Source organism: Acipenser ruthenus, chromosome 13 (genome assembly GCF_902713425.1).
Source record: "Acipenser ruthenus chromosome 13, fAciRut3.2 maternal haplotype, whole genome shotgun sequence".
NCBI lineage: Eukaryota > Metazoa > Chordata > Actinopteri > Acipenseriformes > Acipenseridae > Acipenser > Acipenser ruthenus.
This window is the reverse complement of record NC_081201.1, coordinates 31,695,726-31,713,624: the sequence shown is the minus strand read 5'-3', so window position 1 is coordinate 31,713,624 and position 17,899 is coordinate 31,695,726. Positions and strand designations below refer to the sequence as shown.

General features: G+C 39.9%; 1 protein-coding gene across 3 annotated transcripts in view; it reads right to left on the bottom strand.

Moving 5' to 3' along the window:
• Positions 1-241: 241 nt before the first annotated feature.
• Positions 242-17,899, bottom strand: part of LOC117418627 (ligand-dependent corepressor-like) — a 38,480-nt gene continuing 20,822 nt past the window's right edge. For 2 of the 3 annotated variants that reach the window (XM_034031826.3, XM_058985112.1), the window contains one exon: positions 242-5,142. In XM_034031826.3, the coding sequence (XP_033887717.2) occupies positions 888-5,142 (4,255 nt within the window). In that variant the 3' untranslated portion in view covers positions 242-887. Of the gene's footprint in view, positions 5,143-7,129; positions 16,712-17,899 lie in introns of those variants that run through there. The other variant, XM_034031827.3, reaches the window with a different exon arrangement.

Here is a 17,899-nt window from a genome sequence, read left to right as displayed (position 1 = left end):
AATGGACTAGTAACTAAAGGATATGAATTTGACAATCTCTGACTTTTTCTAAATTAGCACTGAAGCAAAAATTGACAATAATGTGTGAACACATTCTTCAAGTCTTGTATTTTCTGTTTCAGAACCTTATTATTTGGTAACTAATATATTAAAACCTGTCTTGTGATTTGGTGTAACACCATTACGACAGATTACAGTTAACACTATAGCTCCCCCTTAATCACAGTCTATAGTCATAGCATCAGTAAATATACTTTAATTCTTCCACAGCAATGTTACTCAGAGTAACCTCTCTGACCTACTAGACTGATGAGCTCACCTTTCACATTACAGAGAAAAAACTAGGGCAGAAGCACATTTTCTTCAGCTTATGAGTGTCAACAAATTCTAAATAAAAAAGACGCTAAAAACAACAAATATGCAGAACCTATAAACATATTCCATTTTTCATATGCATTGCATCTTATACATACAAATATGATACACTGTACGACAAAATGATGTGCTCAGTGGGGTAAAACAGACAACAAATACCCCTCCGCCTGTTCTGAATTTAGTCATGTGTCCCAATACTTGTTGGAGGTGTGTATTTCAGTAGATACTGTCCAAATAGTCAATACTTCTTTATCACACTTTCCCAGAAACACACATTCCTTCTTGCAAATTGTTTACTGGCATTTTTTTTTATTTGGTTATAAAGGCTTGCTAAAGCTTATGGAGGGAGCTTAAACATCTTTAATGCAAATTTTACACTCAAAACGTATATTCACTTTACAATAGTTTTTACATGGCTACTTTCTTTCTATTTGTCTCCCAAAACACAACCCCATCTACATTATAACCACCACCACCACCACCACCTCCACCTGCTTTCCAAAATGTTTATTTTAGTTGACGTTGGACCTTCTGGTACGTTTGGCCAGTGCAGGTTTGATGTCTTTCACCCTCTTTCTTGTCTGTAGCCCCAAACTGCCAGAAACTTCAAGCTTACGCTGAGAACGAGTCAGCACCTGGTCCTGGGATGACACCACTGCTACCTTGCTAAGTGGGGGAAGAGTGCTGGTCATAGCTCTTGTCTTGGGAGACTTGCTCTGGTCTTTTGAGTCACTGGGCTCATTGGGGTTAAATCGCATACCTCTCAGCTGTGGAGCTTCTTGCATCCTATCTGCTTCTTTGTAAGTTTTGACTTCTTTTGTGTCAAGCCTTTTGCCTTTCTGTTTTGTTTCTGAAACGTTGGCGGCCACAGTAATTCTTTGAGGTTTTCGAACTGCCACTGGCGTTTTCTTCAGCAGCTTCTTGTGCCTGTTTTTGCTGTACAGAGCAGATGGTCTGCTGTTGCTCTTGGTTCCCCTCTCCTCTGCAGCTCCCTTTCTGGTCACAGGAGGGGCAGCAACCTTGGTCCTTCTGCTTCCAATTTTCTTTTCCTTCTCCTCCTTAGACCCTAGAGGTCTCCCTCTCTGTGGACCCCCTGATTTGGGACCAGAGGCCAAGATCGGAGAAATTAGAGGTTTCATATGCATGCTCTTGTGGTCCATTCCAGAGGTCTCATTTGTCTTTAGCCTGTGCTGCTGCACCTGCAGCTTCCCTCGGATGTTGGAGTACTTCCTAAGGATCCTGGCACTTGCTGGGCTCTTAACCCCCTGAGGGGTCTTCTGATTCTTAACTACTTGCACCTTGGGAGCTATATGGTTACTGCTGGGTTTAGTGGAAATACGAGTGGCAGTGGATATTTCTTTTCTTAGCCTCTCTTTGCTACTGCCATTAGCACCTGTATGCTCACTGGCTCTGGCCCACAGCTGTTGGTTCTTTATATTGTTCTTGGCTGGGGATGCCATTGCAAACTTTTTTAGATGTTTCTTCAAGCGCTCGGCTTGTATGCTGGGGTAGACATCACGTGATGACCCTGCAGCACTGGAAGAGGAGTTATGAAAACAAAGCTGAGTTTCAGATGGCAGGCGAGTGTTGGTCTTTTTTACTATAACAAGAGACTTGGTTTCAGTCGTCTCCAGGAACCACCGACAAATGTTGGCAAGGTTGAAGGTCTTCATGAATAGCATCTGCACTGGGGAAAACCTCTGTTGATCCAGAGCTTTGGACCTTCTGACCCTGCGTTTGCTCTTCCATATCTCCTTGAGCCTGTCCGCTTTGTTTTTTGGTTTGGGTGCAGGCTGGCCTTCCTTCTCCAGCTGCACCCAACCCTTGTGCACCTTCTCATACTTGCCGTTTAGGTTGGTGATGAGGTCTTGGTTCTCCTCTTCTGTCAAAGCCTCCAAGAACTTGGGTGGGTCTTTCACAGAGAGGTTAACATTCGTCAAGCCAAATGGATCAGACAGCACACCGACATCAGCCCTAGCTTGATACTGCTCGCGTATCCCCTTTCTTCCACCTACCATGGATACCTCAGGACACTGCAAGTTGTAAGACTTAAGGACTCGTTTCTTGTGCCTCATTAATGCCTTGGAGGTCATGGGTTTAACTGTTCCTCTCCCATTCAGCAAGCAGTTGCTGCCTTTATCAGAATGCATTTTGCTAAATCTCTCCAGAATCTTGCCCATGGAGTCACCAGGTTTGCCTCCCACTAATTCACTGTTCAATAGAGGTGACACCCCCTCTTCCTCTGACAGGAGCACTCTCCTCCTCTCTGAATTGGCCTTCACCGTTATCCACAACCCTTCCCTTTTGCTGCTAAGGTCCTTTTCGAAGGTAGAGATGCTTCCACTCTCCCTGTCTTCGTCACTTTCAAGTTCCTTGGCCAACATAGATTTGTAATTCTGTCTAGTCCGCAAAACATTCTTCTCTTCTATCTCCTCATCAGAGCTGCTTTCAGAGCATTCCCCAAGCCAGTTGTCTGGATCACCAATGCCCTCAAGTATGGTCTTGTGGAAGCAGTTTGCTGGGAAGCTCACTACATCTGTCTGTTTTAACTCCACTGATTTGCGGAAACGTTTGGCTCCAGGACTTTTAAACAGGATGACTTGCAGCTCAGGGACCTGCAGAGGGCTGGGTGTGGTCTCTGATATGGTTTCTCCCATATTGGATGGGGCCTCATCAGAAATCCCTGTCTGTTGCTGACTCCGCAGGAGCCTGTCTGAAGTGGCAAACACTTTCCGGTGCCGCTTTTTCATGCATGTATTTTCAGGAGTGCTCCTTTCATCATCTACCTCCAGTCCTTTATGCTTCACATCCGTTTCCATTACAGTGTCTGTTGATTCTTCTTCCATTTCTTCATCCTTTGAACCGCAAACAGAGATACAACTTTCACTGCTCTGCTGCAGAATAATTTTATCTTTCGGACTCCCCTCTTTACTTACTGCATTATTGTCAACTAGATGCAATTCCTGCTGTTCTGACTTCTGCAGCTCCAGGGTCTCAACCATGGTTCCTATATCATTTCTTGTGTCCTCTACTTGTAGATCATCAGGAGTCACCATGGGAGATGTGGATCTTGATGTGGGTTGCAACTCACTGACACAGGCTTTGACAGCATTTTCCAAGAGCATCTCTGATCCTAGCTCACTTCTTTCCATCACTGCTGCTGCTATTGGGATTTCTTCTGGTTGCTCTGAATCCAATTCTTTCTCATCCGTTTGTCTATCGCTGGAAGGTTCTTCTTCAGACTGATCTGTTTGGATCACGGTTTCAGCACATATTTCGTTAGTTAAAGGCATTTTTGTCTGCTGCTCCTCCGTTTCCTTGCTTTGTTGCTTCACTAATGAAAGTAGAGCTTTTAAAGGTTGGGAGGTGCCATCTTCAGGCCGGGGTTGGTCGGTCTTACTGGTTTCAACAATTTGCGCGACATCAAGGCCCACAACATAAACATCTCCACCGATCTCCTTGACCAGTGTTTCTTTTGAGGGTGTATTCTGGCCAAGGGTCTCGCCACAGCTGCCAGCAAAGGGTACATCTGTTGGTGGGACACTGTCTGGCATGGCTAGCACCTGTTTGGGTGTTACCAAAGTAATGGATTCTGGCATCAGAGAGGGGCAGTTTCCCTTGCCGTTGGCAGCAGATTTCCGAGCCAGTGTGCGGACAGTTTTCAGCTCCCAGTACTCTTCGCTGCACATGTGGCCTCTGGTGCTCTTTCTAGCAGTCCGCCGGGAGAAGATAGGTTTCTGTGGCACTGGATCGCATTCAGTAATGGGCTTGCTGATGTAAACAATGTCACACTGGTTATCAAGGTCATTCACGATCTGGCACAGAGCAGAACTACGGGGCCTCAGGTACGGCCCCCTGATACTCTTTCGGGCTGTCTTAGGTGAAGCAGGGGAGCTTGAGCATCTGAAAGAAACGGTAGTCTTTGTTGCCCTTCTATCAGGGCTCAAGCCAAGCCACACATCTTTGGTATCACCTAAGGAGCCATTTTTTTCTGCATGATACAAGTGATCAAAAACCTGACCAGTCCTTCCTAGTGAAGGATGGAGGCTTCCTGGTTCCAATGCCACTCCAATACTTTGGGAAGCTCCATAAAAGTTTGAATACAAAGTAGTTTCTGAGCTGCTCTGCAGATCGTCTAAAGTGCCATCAGTGGGACAACAGCCTATAACCTTATTTGCTACATCTACTTTACTGACACAAACGGTGCCACAACTTGTGCTGCTTTTCACCTTGTCAGAGTGCCCAATGTCCTCTCTTGCAGTTTCGTTGCATTTCAATTCTTTAAGATCTCCAGAAACTAGAGGGAGGTGGTCTAGGGGGATGGAACGATATGGATAAGATGAAGCAAGAACTGCATTTCCTTTTGAAGCTGTAGTCAGAGAGGCTTGTTCGTTTGGGTTGTTTTGTACACACGTAACTTCTATGGAATCATTAATGCTGCCCATGGTGGTTGGAATTTCAAAGGATTTCTGAGAATCAGAAAAAGGGGGATTCAGGGAGCTGGTCCCCTGCTCAGTGCCACGGGCCATGGTTATTTGCAACTGGCAGACAGGGCTACAGTCTGTCTCTGCCACGGCGCCAGGGCTCACTTTCTGTGGACTTTGAGAAGGAGTGGAGAAAGCTACAGGCATTACTTCATTCTGCAGGAACCCCAAGGCATCAACAATCTGCTTCTGGTGATGGGGGCACAGTTTGGCCATAAACTGTTCCAGAGAGGCAGGGGGCTTGTCATCTATTGCTTTGGCCTGGCTCAAGTCTTCAGAATCACTGGAAAAAAGGTAGAAGAAAAAAACTTAAAACCCTAATTTTGTGCAAAGATGTTACCAGCAAAAGATATATTATAAACAAAATGTTTAAAAAGAACAGAAAAGTTAAATGCCAATGCATTACCATAATCCATTGCTAAATGTTTTATAATTAAAGAGAATGTGAAGCTCTAGAATACAGATTGATCTTTGAAAAGTCTTAACATACTTGGCAACATACTTTACAGGATCCGTACCTTAGGTTTCTACACATCACTTAATGTTTGATATCTGCTGCCTTCTTAGTAAATTCATTTTCTGAAGGGTCAGAAAACCCTCACATACCAATATAACTTGTTCTATTGTTGGATTTGATGCATCTGTTCCATTGTAACCTGCAGCTGCTCTCATCAGGGAGCCCTATGAACTGAATGCTGCATCTCCACAATGTTATTGCACACGTGATTTAAAGTGAATAGTGTCCAGAGCAGAGGATTCATGACCTTGACAGAATTTGTGATCTTTATTAACGCATGGCTGGTTAATGTTCCTTTACAAACTTCTTTTGTATTGCATTACCTGGTTTAGATTAAATGTTGCTTTAATTACCACACTGACTTCCTGCCAAGATTAGATTTGAGTAAATAAACTGCCGGGAGGTTCCTTTTACCATTGCACCCAGAACAAAATCTATTTATTTTAATGTGATTCCCGCAGCACACATTGGCCGGAGATGCAATGTAGATTTGTAAGTCATGACAGAAATATGACATGCAGCACAACACAAGGTCACACAGAATACACAGCAGAACCCAAGGGAATTGGAAGATCAGCTGAAGTAGAACTGTTCTTTTTATGCACACAAACTGTAATTTGTTTTATATTAAAAAAAAAAATCAATTTATGAAAATGACAGAAAAAAAATATCGTGCGATTAAAAAACAATATATCCACATAAATATCGTGCAATTAAAAAACAATATATACCACATAAATATCGTGCAATTAAAAAACTATTTGTTATTTGGGAGTCATCTGGCCCCAGAAGTTGTGTCACTATAACAGAACGTGGAAAGCATGAATTCCTTTGTATTACAATACCCTTTTTTGGTGTTTGTGTATGAGTGCGTGTTTGTGTTTATGATCCAGGCTGTGAAAACCCAACCTGTTACTCCCTGCAATGCACTGTGGCTTTGTGCTGGATCGTCTCCAATAGCAACAGCTTGTAGACTCAATGATAGGCACGTCCAACTTGCTACATGTGATTTTGCACAGGCTTTTTTTCCCCCCCAACTAGTGGTGGGGTTCTGCTAGCTAGTGTGAGAGACAAAATAATATGCACCTCATGAAGGACAAGCACATTTCCCCTGTGGCAAGATATACATGAACTATACAGGATGGTGAATAACCAATGCAAGATTTGATGAAATCCAACCGGCCAGTCCCCAAGATTTAACCTCCATTAGAGTAACCAGATGAGAGCTGGAATCCGGTCACCTCGAGCTACATTCTTCAGGACCTCAATATTTGTGGTAAAACATATCTGTACCACATTCCTTCACATATTGATTGTATGAGACACAGAATAAAAGGACAGGCTACAACATCAAATATAGTTAGTTAGATGGAGGCCTCTATTCCAATCAATTACAAGTCAGGCTTAATCAACAGATCTCCATGACCTACAGTTGGATACTCATTTCTTGTTTACACAAGTAGAATGTAAGGAAAATCAAGCATCTTTAGATCTAAATGAAGCACTGTATTGAGATTAGTATTCAACATCACAATGACCCATGTATGCCCTGAATTGTTGTAGGTCATGTGTAACTCAATATTATCCTTAATACTGGCCTCATGCGTATTTAGTGATTTCCCAGCTGTTGCATCTTCTATTCATAATTAATTTCTCTTAATTCAGGAACACCTCTATTTGGAGGGGAAGCTTTTCACACCATGCCAAGGAATTTGTTAAATCAAGAATAAATCACCACAAGCATAGATTTTTTTCACAACAAAATTTATTAGAAGAATAGTGGTTCGAAAAGAAATGGTTCTAGCATCCAGTGAGTACGACCTTACACAACATTACAATGTGTTGCGGAAATGGAATCTTCTAAGAATACAACATAACCAGTAAAATATTACATGCACAAAGACAGAATTAATCAGCATTGCCTGACGTTCAATGCAAGAGATCACAGAAAAAAAAAAATCTTTTTTTTTTTTTTTTGAAAGAAAAAAAAAAAAAAAAGTACTTCATCACATACATTAGGAGACAGCTTATTTATTATGTTTTAATTAGTCCAAGCAAACCAAAATAAATTAAAACGGAATTGCATTAAAATTATACATAGTGCAATCAAACCAACATAATTCTTGTGATAATTTAAGTGCTCTACTAAACAGACGTTGATCATAGCTTGGAATCACACGGTACAAAAAGAAATTGAACAAAAAAAAATACATAAATAAAAACTACAGTACAAGAGAAATATTATACAATTGTGTCAAACTGTAAACAGTAAATATTGAAATGAGGTCCATTAAGGTATTGGAGTTCCTGTTTTCTGAACATCTGACTGAACAGAGAGGAACTTGGGTCGTTTTCCAAGTGCTCTTAACTGTAGCAAATTGAATGAGGTATTTAAAAAAAGATATATATTTCTTTGAAAGAAAACAAACCAAAACTCTGAAATGATCAGTAAATAATGCACGTACAGTAACACAGCCCCCATGTAAGCATTTCAATTAGATATACAATGTCCATTTTATTCAAGATAGGCGAAGGTTCACAAAAGCCTGCTAAAGGTTTGATGAAACATGTCTTCTAAAAAGATGCCTCACCTTCAGGGCCACTAAAAGTAAGCAATGGAATTATTCTAGGTGATTTGTTACTGCGCCCAATAACAAAGATAACATTGAAGCCTTTTACATGGAACCCCAGTTAACGTAAATTTTATTCAACCCCCATCATTAACCCTAAAATAAACATTCTAGGGTAGGCAAGTGGCTCAGAATGTAGTTAAACTCATGTTGATTTGATACAAATTAAAAAATGTGGTATAGGGACTAGATTAGTAACATGCACTACTACTGCAATCCTACGCCTTTCAGCAGCATGGTAGCAATAAAATAGCACAGCAGCCTAATACAAGGTACTGTCATTTAAAATATGTAAAAGATCGCTTAGGGGTAGCACATATCTAGCAAGGTTTTTGCCTACGTAATAAATAAACTTGTTTGTTTTCAAAAGATTAGGAAAATGTACATATTAAAAACAATATGAAAAGTTTTAACCTAATAAAAACAGACAAGATGTCCAGAGAACAGGACCCCAGTAATCTGGTGAGCAGTAACAAAATACAGAATGCCACTATTTAAGTGTCTGAGGCACTGTGTGCTGGAGTTTAATGCAGCTTTAAAAACACCGTTTGGCTAATATTTCACCTAAACAGAGTTAAAAATTGACATTCATTAAAATTTAAGCAAAAAAAAAAAAAAAAAACACACCCTCTTTAACAGGCACGTTTTCCTTTTTTTTTTTTTTTCTTTGTTAAGAAAAGTCACTGCTAGGCTTCAGAATCTAGAGAAAGTACCTGAATTGAATGAGTAGTGTGTAAAATGTCCCTGAGCCTGGAAATCTGTATATACAAGTAAATTCACACAAATCTGTTGATTTTAAAACAGCTGACAATGGACAAGCAGGGACAGTTGAGAGACAGACAGAGAGAGAGAGAGAGACAGAGACAGAGAGAGAGAGAGACACAGAGACAGGCAGAGAGAGAGAGAGAGAGAGAGAGAGAGAGAGAGAGAGAGAGAGAGAGAGAGAGAGAGAGAGAGAGAGAGAGAGAGCACAGTTATTTTGTACAAGTCAATATTTTTTTTAAAAGCATCATCAGGTAGAAACACTGCAGTACCAGCAATACACATCATGATTGTGCATGTTAAGAACAGTGAACTGCAAAACATTTTTTAGTGTGGGTGACAGAAAAAAAAAAAAATAATAGTAATAAAAAAAATAGTTTTGAAACTATTCTGGTTTTCAGAAGCTCCTAAGGCAGCATTTCAAAGATATTCACTACCAAATAGGACTGTCCAAATAGTCCACTACAATCCTGGGGATTGCTACTGTTCAAATTAGGTATTTATTTTTTGCACCAGAAAGGATTAAATTCAACATTACATTGTAACATTTAAGCAAGACCCCACGCACCCACAATGCAGGCAGTAGACATCTTGCATGTCTCAGGAGCATTTTAATTATACTTTCCCTGCAAAACACAAACTCAAGACATGGGTAGTGCTGATACTTGATTACTATGTACAAATCTCCCTTCATTTATTTTCCATAAATATAATGGTTTATACATTTAAAAAAACAACAAAAAAACGATCCACTCTGCACAATAGCAGGCTTTTCTGTAGTCAAACTTGAACATGTTCTCCTCAAAAAGATATTTATGAACATGGCTTGAAAATTAGAGGGAGAAATGTCTGCTAACTTATTCCCTGAGTTGAAAAACAAGAGACATTTTGTATCCCTTCAACTCAATAGCAATTATATAGATATATATTTCTCTCTCTCTGTCTCTATATATTTATATAACAGCTGGCGCTTCAGTGTGTGTTTTTTTTTACATTCACTTTTCTTGAAGTAGAAAAGGTTTTTATATATATTTCCTGAATTCCGGCTGTAAAAAGCAGTAATTCTGTAGTAAGGAAAAAGAGCTGAATACCTTGCTGTAGTGGTAACAATAATTAGTTATATTTACTGAAGGGATGTTGCAGTCACCTAGAATCAGGACTTGGAAATGGTCAAATGATTAAGCAGAACGTTTAAGATTTGAGGTAAAACATGAATTCCACCAACCCTTAGGATCAACAGGAATGATAGATCATTTACTTTCATTTTTATTTAATTAGTCTTCTTTTCAGAGGGTGATCCCTGTGTCCTGTTTTGAAACAACCATGAAATCCCCTTCTATCAATCATATACTATTAAATATACAAAAAAAAGCAACACAAATAAAAATGTGAATGTTAACAGAAAAGGTTTTAGAAAGTCCACTTTCCTGTGTTCGCTACAAGTCAGATAAACTGCTTTAAAACAGTACTTAAAGCATGTTAACTTTTTTTTTTATATAAAGAATGAATCTCTACTCTAAAATCACCCTTCCCCTTTTTTCTACCCCATCAAATACCACCCCCGCCCCAAGTGCCCTAAGTTAAGTCCTGTGCACTACAGTAATGCCTGTAAAATAACCAAAGGCTGCCCCACAATGAGTAGAGAGACACACTGTCGTTTGTGGATAATGACACTTGCATGGCCGTTTTGAGGTATACTGTGTTGTTAGGGTTAATGAAACAGAACATACAGGGCATCTGCATTGATATTGTTGCTGGATGGTGCAGAGAAAGTATTTAAAAAATCGGCTTAAACACTTCCTTCATTATTAGAACCCCAAACCAAAAACAGAACACCAGAGAGAACCATGGTCCTGTTCCTATCGCTACAACTTACACAGGTAAACACAAAAACAATATATCTTTAGTCAGACAGCCTGTTACTTGATTTCCAGCTTTAGTCTACATCCTCAAATTGTAATCTTTGGCTAGAACCCAAATAGCCACCTTAAATTTACTGGGATAGTTATTTTAATGAGTCTCGTTTTCATTCTGCTCACATAAGAGCACCTTTGGTAGGTAAAGTGAGTGATAAACTAAAATATACAAAAAAAAATAAATAAATAAATAAAACTCAACTAAAAGAAAAGGAACCCAGTCCTGGTGAACAGACCTGTAGTGTGAGCACCAGGATATGTTTGAAACAATCAACATGAACAACAAGAGTATTGAGTTTCACAGCACCAGATGGGATCACCATGGTTTTCATTTCTTTTAACCTGGGTCAAGGCATGAAAAGAAAATTCTTACTTCACTCTTAACTTTGTCAATGCAAAAATAAAAGGCATAAACTCAACACTGACAGAGGGGAGGGTTAGCTAGAATGGGTGCCATTCCATATAAAATGGAAGATAGAGTGCTCTATGCGGTGCCCAACCAGGTCAGTCAGTATAGATCATGTGCAGTCTGAGGGGTATTATTCCTGCCATTTGAAACGTAATACTCATACATTGTTAATCTTCCGACAACAATCAAGTCAAATGTTTTATGTACAGATGCTAAAGGATTCAGTCTTTCCAAAATAATCTTGTCAAGCAACAAATTCAGGAGCAACTTCCACTATATTCTAACGGAGGTCTTTCTTTCTTTCTGCTAATTCATTCTTCCCAAGATGTTTCTCTATTACAACAAGCTTTTATTTCTTTTTAATTGCTTTTTCATGGCATCTAATAATTAGATGGTACTATTACACATGAATCAGGCTGAGGTAGTAAAGCCTATTCTAGAACAGACATGAGTTGTTTTGATGGAAAAGAAGCTTAAAAAAAAAAAAGGAGTGTTCTAATGAAAAGAGAGTCATAAAAACACTGTTCTTACAAAGTAGGTTAAAAGAGGGGACCCTTAAGGCAGCAATGAAATATATGGCCATGAACCAAGATTTTAAAAAACAGAGAAATGTTATACAAAATCATTTTAAAAAATAAAAAAGGGGGGGGCATGTTTATACCATCCTCCCCTTAAAAAAAAAAAAAAAAAAGAAGAGATACACAGCTGTCATGCAAACACTCACCAGAGTAACTGAAAGCAAAAAGTTTGACAAAGTGGGCCACTCGACAAGTACAGATTTGTGCCAAGAGGTTTTAAATGTAGTCTCTCATTACAGTGATAAGATAACAAAATATTGACGTGCCTACCCTTTAAATGCTACTGCACCTTTCACATACTGATTAATCCACAGGGTTAATGATTTTCCAGAAAACCAAAAAAGTATTCCAATGGCAGACTTTGCACCGATCTCCCGTTTTCAAAATACATGAGGAAATAGCTTTGTCTCTTTCACAAGCGTTAAAAACAAAGGAAAAAACCCTGATGCACAACAGAGCTAACCCTTTACAGACCAAATAAATTTCAACAATGGTCGTTTGCTAGAAATCGCTCCAGGTTTTCATACTGGACACTACTCTTACTCCAATGCTCAGAGCTCAGCAAAACATCTTTACTATGAGAGACACTGAAACTGACAGCAGCTGAGAAATACAAAGTCATGAGTCGATGGCCATTTCTCTTTAATTGGCAAAAATGTTAAACGCTGTGGACAAACGCTGTTGTGTCCTTGACTGTTGTGGACACCATATGGGTGTCACTATATGCAACACAACTACATTATAGTGTAGAACTGATGTTATACAACTTTAAATAATCCACTTTTCTGGATCCCTGATGTGTGCTATAACGGGTATCTAGTAGCTGTTTAAGACCTGATGTGTGCACAGCTGATCCGCTGCACTGAAGTAAACCTGGGTTCTGCAAGAATAAAACTGCTTTAAAACAACAACCTGAATGATGTTCTAACTGGAAAATACCTAGTTGTTTGAAGACCTGATGTGTTTGAACTGTTCTAAAATCAGCTGCTCTGGAGATGTGACCTGAGGTATAACGGAAGTGATATGTGGTATAAAGAATCATACTTCTTACTATAAAAGGATGGGGTCATGCCAATCCACCTGTCCCACCTTTAAGCCTCCATTTAATGTTTCAGTATTCCACAAATTACTGTGGAATTCTACATTCCATCGTTGGAACAACATTTTAGTATTATGGACTCTTTTCACAGAGTGGGTTGAACACACTCTTGCTGGTGTTAAAGGTGCCACGAGTATTACTAAATAATAATGCTATGCAGGCTTAGTTCTTCCTCAGTCCACACAGTATTTCAAAAGTACATGTGGAGTATGATTTGTGTCACCAACTTGGTTTCTTCCCACTCTATAGAAAGCTTTGAATAGAAATGCCTTTCAGGGTCAGATTAGAGCTAGGTAAACACAAGGAGGCCATTGTGGGGGACAGGTGGGGCTGTTAACCGAGACAGACAATATTAGCAGCAGTACTGAAGACGTTGGCGTAGGACCGTTTGTGTCTCCATGTTACCAAGTCAGATTTTGGTAGCAAACCTCAAACTTTGGGAAAGCAGGCCAGGCAATGCCCACTAAATATACAGTATGTATCCACCTGGCAGCCAAGAAGGAGAATGTGGGTTTCTCTCCACTGAATGATCTGAAAACTACTGTAGGCACCATTCTTCATCAAGTGCCAACAAAAAGCTTCTATTCAGTGAGTTTGTATTTTTCTTTATATAACCAGTGTAAAAAACATTTTTTTTTTTTGTTTGTTTTTTTAAAACTTATGAACATGTAAACACGGTTTCAAATGTGTTAGGGTTATGTATCAGTAGTCACCTAATGTGGTGCTTCGTGTTTTTTCTTCTTTCTAGTAACCAGGCACCAGTTATTTGAAGCCATGAGTATACAGTATGTAAATAGGTCTGAACTTCATCTTCTAAAGTGGCTGTCAGTACGCAATCACAATTAGTACTTGCTTTTGCTAATTTAGTGTAATCAAGTTAGGTCAAATACAGCAATTAAAAAGATATCACATTTCAAAAGATCTACAATATACCTTTAAGACAAAAAAACCAAAAACGAATTAGACACTTTAAATACTGTGTGCTATTAAAAGTGTATTAGGCATTTAATGCACACATGGTGCCCCCCTGGACTGCAAATCTACAGGCCTCCAAATCTGGAATATGGTAGAGTTACTGCATAGTACTTCATTAGCATTATGGTATCCCACAACCAGGCAAAATACTCTATCCAGGGTGTGTAAAAAAAAAAATAATAATAATTGGATAGTAAAAAAACCTTTTAAGTAAACACACAGACATAAATACAGTATAGCATACAGCATATTGTGTAGGCATACGGGAGTGTGTCTGTGGATGTATTCATACAGTAAATCTTTATATACTTTTTAATTTAATGTGTGTATTATAAGGAATGTACATGTGAATGTTTGCATTTATGTATGTGTTTGTGTAAACTATTAAGGATCTGCTATTGAAAGCTTTTAGAAAATACAAAATAAATATTTAAAAAAAAATGGGAGATAACATGGGCTCTGGACAACTGCTAAATACATGCCCTGGCAGCATAAGTACTGTGGCTGAGAAGTTCTCAGAAGTGAATACCTGAAGAGATTTGAAGACTGCTAGACAGCTAGCTGTGTTTTGTCATTTCAGACCAGGCAGTGCGACCAGAACAGAGTAAGTGCTAATTGCAGTATAAAAGTGAATGGTATGATCTTAAAACAGCTTTTTCTTTTTTTCCTTAAAACCAAAAGCTGGCTTTCAGAAAGTTACAATTCACTGTAGGGCTTCCACTCTTTTTATTGGGGTCCTATATCTGCCTATTAAATAGGTTAAGCCCATGCATATACAATCTGATAGAATCTCCCATTTTGTTCAGATATGATGGGGACAGAATTAAAACTGATCACTGAGTTTGGCTATCTGACAGACTAGTGTATACTAGAGGTAATTATTAATATTAAAAAAAAAAAAAAGTTTGGATCCAAGCTTTAACCTTCAGAATGTTCACTCTTTCAAAAATCAGTCACTAAAGCTTATCTACCCTCCCCCCTTTTAAAAGTGCTTTTTCAGAAGTTCAGACACGAGACCCCCCCACCCCTCGGTATATAAAATATGTATATACATATGAATACGTTACTCTATGCTTAAAAGGAAATGTCAGCTAAAATGAAAAAGGCTGGCTTTTATCACTACCAAGAATTATAGTAAGATCAATAGTTATGTCCCTAACTTAACAGCCCCCACAAAATAGCACTTGTGTCAGCCAAGTGATTTCACTGGCAGAAAATGGAAAAAACAAAAACAAAAAATTATTCACCAGGAAAAAATGTAGTGCAGAAACAAGAGAGAGGTTTGACAGGGTCATCCAGCTCAAGTTAAGAGCAAAATAAAAATATATAAAAATAAAAAGCATACAGTAAAACATGTAGTGCAAAAACAAGCAAGAGCAAAACAGAATTGCAAACTGCTTTCGTCTTGAAAAGACAGAAAAAAAGTGATGTTGATTTGAAAAGCAAAGTTCAATAATGGGTCTGCTTACAACTAGGTGGTCTTACTAGGAGTGCTTTTAAGGAGCAGATCAATAAAAGATAGATAAGTGATCCTTCACTTATTTAAAATTGAGACAAAAAGGTACATCACCTCTTGATGATTACATCATGTTTGGGGGGAGGAGAAAAAAGGGGGGGTGGGGGGGTTGCAGGATGGGAAGAGATTCATATCTGGTCATCGGAACTAGACTTGAACCATCCAGCTTGGTCCACAAATTGGTCTATCTGTGTCTGCTGTTGCAAGCCACAGTAAAGTCTTGTCTGCACTCTGGGTTCAAGCTTGCTTGGGAGGAGGGGGAGGGCTACTCACTCAGAAAGCTACAATTTAAAAAGGTATCGGGTAACACGGTTTCAGAAACCAATTGCTTGCTACAGTGTTAAAGAATTACTGTAAAGTGAGCAAATGGTTTTTCAAAGTTTTTCACTTAATTCTTGCGTTTGTGCTCACCCAGATACTGCAAAGTAAATTGGCACTCTACTGAAGCCCCACCCAATTTCTTTACTAGTCTTTTGAATCCCTAGCCCCTTGCGACCCTTCACCCCGGAGCAAAGGATCCGACTCCTGCCCCTCCATACTGGAGAGTTTCATTTTTTTCTTTGGAGGGTTTTTCAGTGTTCCCAGCCTCTCTTTAACTTTGTACTCCAGTGTGCTGTGGGGGATCCCGTATATGTTTTGTGCCTTTGACACACTCATCTTCCCATTCATCACTACCGAGATGGCCTCCTCTAGGATCTCGCTATTATACTGCCGGTAGCGCCCCCGTTTCTTCCTCGGTTGCTTTGAATTGGGGTCTCCCTCAGTATCAGAAGTTGGGTACTGTTGTCCAGAAGTTGATTGTTCTGCATCTGAACCCCAGAAGTCAGCACCCCTCTCAAGGATGCCCCCGCAGCCTGTTCTCCGGTTCTGTTTGGGGAGAATGGCCCGTAGCTTCTTGCTGAGTGCGCTTTCAGAGTGAGGACCCACCACCAGCGACCCATAGCCGTACAGGTCTGAGACGCGAGAGTCCCAGGACAGGTCCATGCCTCGAACCTGGGGGATCTTGAGATCAACTGGAGCAGAGTTTCGAGGGTCCCTTTTTCCCTCCTGCAATTTTGTTTGTGTTGAACCCTTGTGGTATGCGACAGAATTCTCCAAGAGAAAGGGGAGGTCCTTCAGGTCATTAAGTGCACTGTTCCCCCTGAACTTCAGGTGGTTGTCAAAACGTGGCTTACTCCAGGAGTCTTGCCTGGAGAGAGTGGAGCGCTGTTCATGCTTTAGCAGCCCCATCGATTCCAAGCTAGCCAGAGAGACAGGTGGCTGTTGCAGCTGCTGCTGCTTCCGGTTCTGCAGCTCCTCTTTAATCTGTAGTGAGCGAGCCAATGGAGGCTTAAGAGGGCTGGAGTGGCTGTAATTCTCCCTCGTCCTGTCCTGCAAGCTTCTCTGAGGCAGCCCATCCGCATCTCTGGAATGTCCGTCTTCATGGTTGTGGTCAGCTCTCCCTGGTCGCCTAATTGAATGGAAGGAAATTGGTGTAAGCAGGGCTTGCACAGCTTAAAGGAGGGATGGGTTTGGGAAGGTAGGGTGTGGCCACTCCTTTATTAGAAGACCTTGCTTAGGTAACATCACTTTTTTTTTTTTGGCAGGTTCGCTTTTCGTTACAAGTACTTAAGTAGAAAAAAAAAAAAAAGTCAAGTTATTTGAAATTGAAGTTTATTTATTTTTCTTCAAATACAAAGTGGTGCGCCAAAATCAAAAAATAATAATAATAAAAAAAAGCTTAAGGGCAAAGAAATATTTAAAAAAAAGAAAACAAAAAAATATATATAAATAAATTAGACAGATATTTGAACCCGTCAGCCAGTCTCAGTGGGAGGGGAGGAGGGGAGGGGAAGAGGTGTTTCTCGTAGCAGAAAAGCAAAGCCTCAAGCAAACTTTCTGAAAATAGCACCAGAATTGTAATTGACAAGATTAGTGTCCAGTAGCGTACAGCGGTTCACTAGTGTGACGTTACCACTAAACAAGTACAGCAATAAAAGAGTAAGCCAAGTGATGCAGGGTGTCACATTTAAAATGAAAGCTTACTTACATACTTGCACGCGCGCGCACACACACACACACAGAATGCTGCCACTGAATGTCTTGGGGAATAATTTACCTGTTGCAGTGTAGCAAGTTTCTTAGCAAACCCACCCATCACAAGGCAGGTGTGCACATTATTTATTAGGCTGCCACAGCAAGCTCTTTGGCTGCCCACCCTGTTTGCTTTAGCATAAATAAAACAGGAGGCAAAAAATAAATACAAACATATAAACATACACGCACACATAAAATGAGGGTTGTGTTAACTTTTAAAAACAGCTTTTTAGCTCCAAGTAACTTTACAGAAAAACCACGCTAGAACAACTAATTAAACATGTTCAGAGTCTTGTACTGAAAAAATACTTCATTTGAAAAGTACTTCCCAGCCAGATGGGTTATTATGTGAGGCTTGTAAGCCCATTAAAAAAGTACAAACAAAAACATCCCCATCACCAAAGAGACATGCGGCTAGTCACTATGAAGAAACCTCATGGCACTGGATTGAGTCCATACAGCAAGGCAGACGGCCATCACTGTTTTGTCAAAACCACAATAGATTAATATCATAAGCCATTCAAGACAATGGGAAAACTGTTCTGTGTGGGTTTTTTTGTTT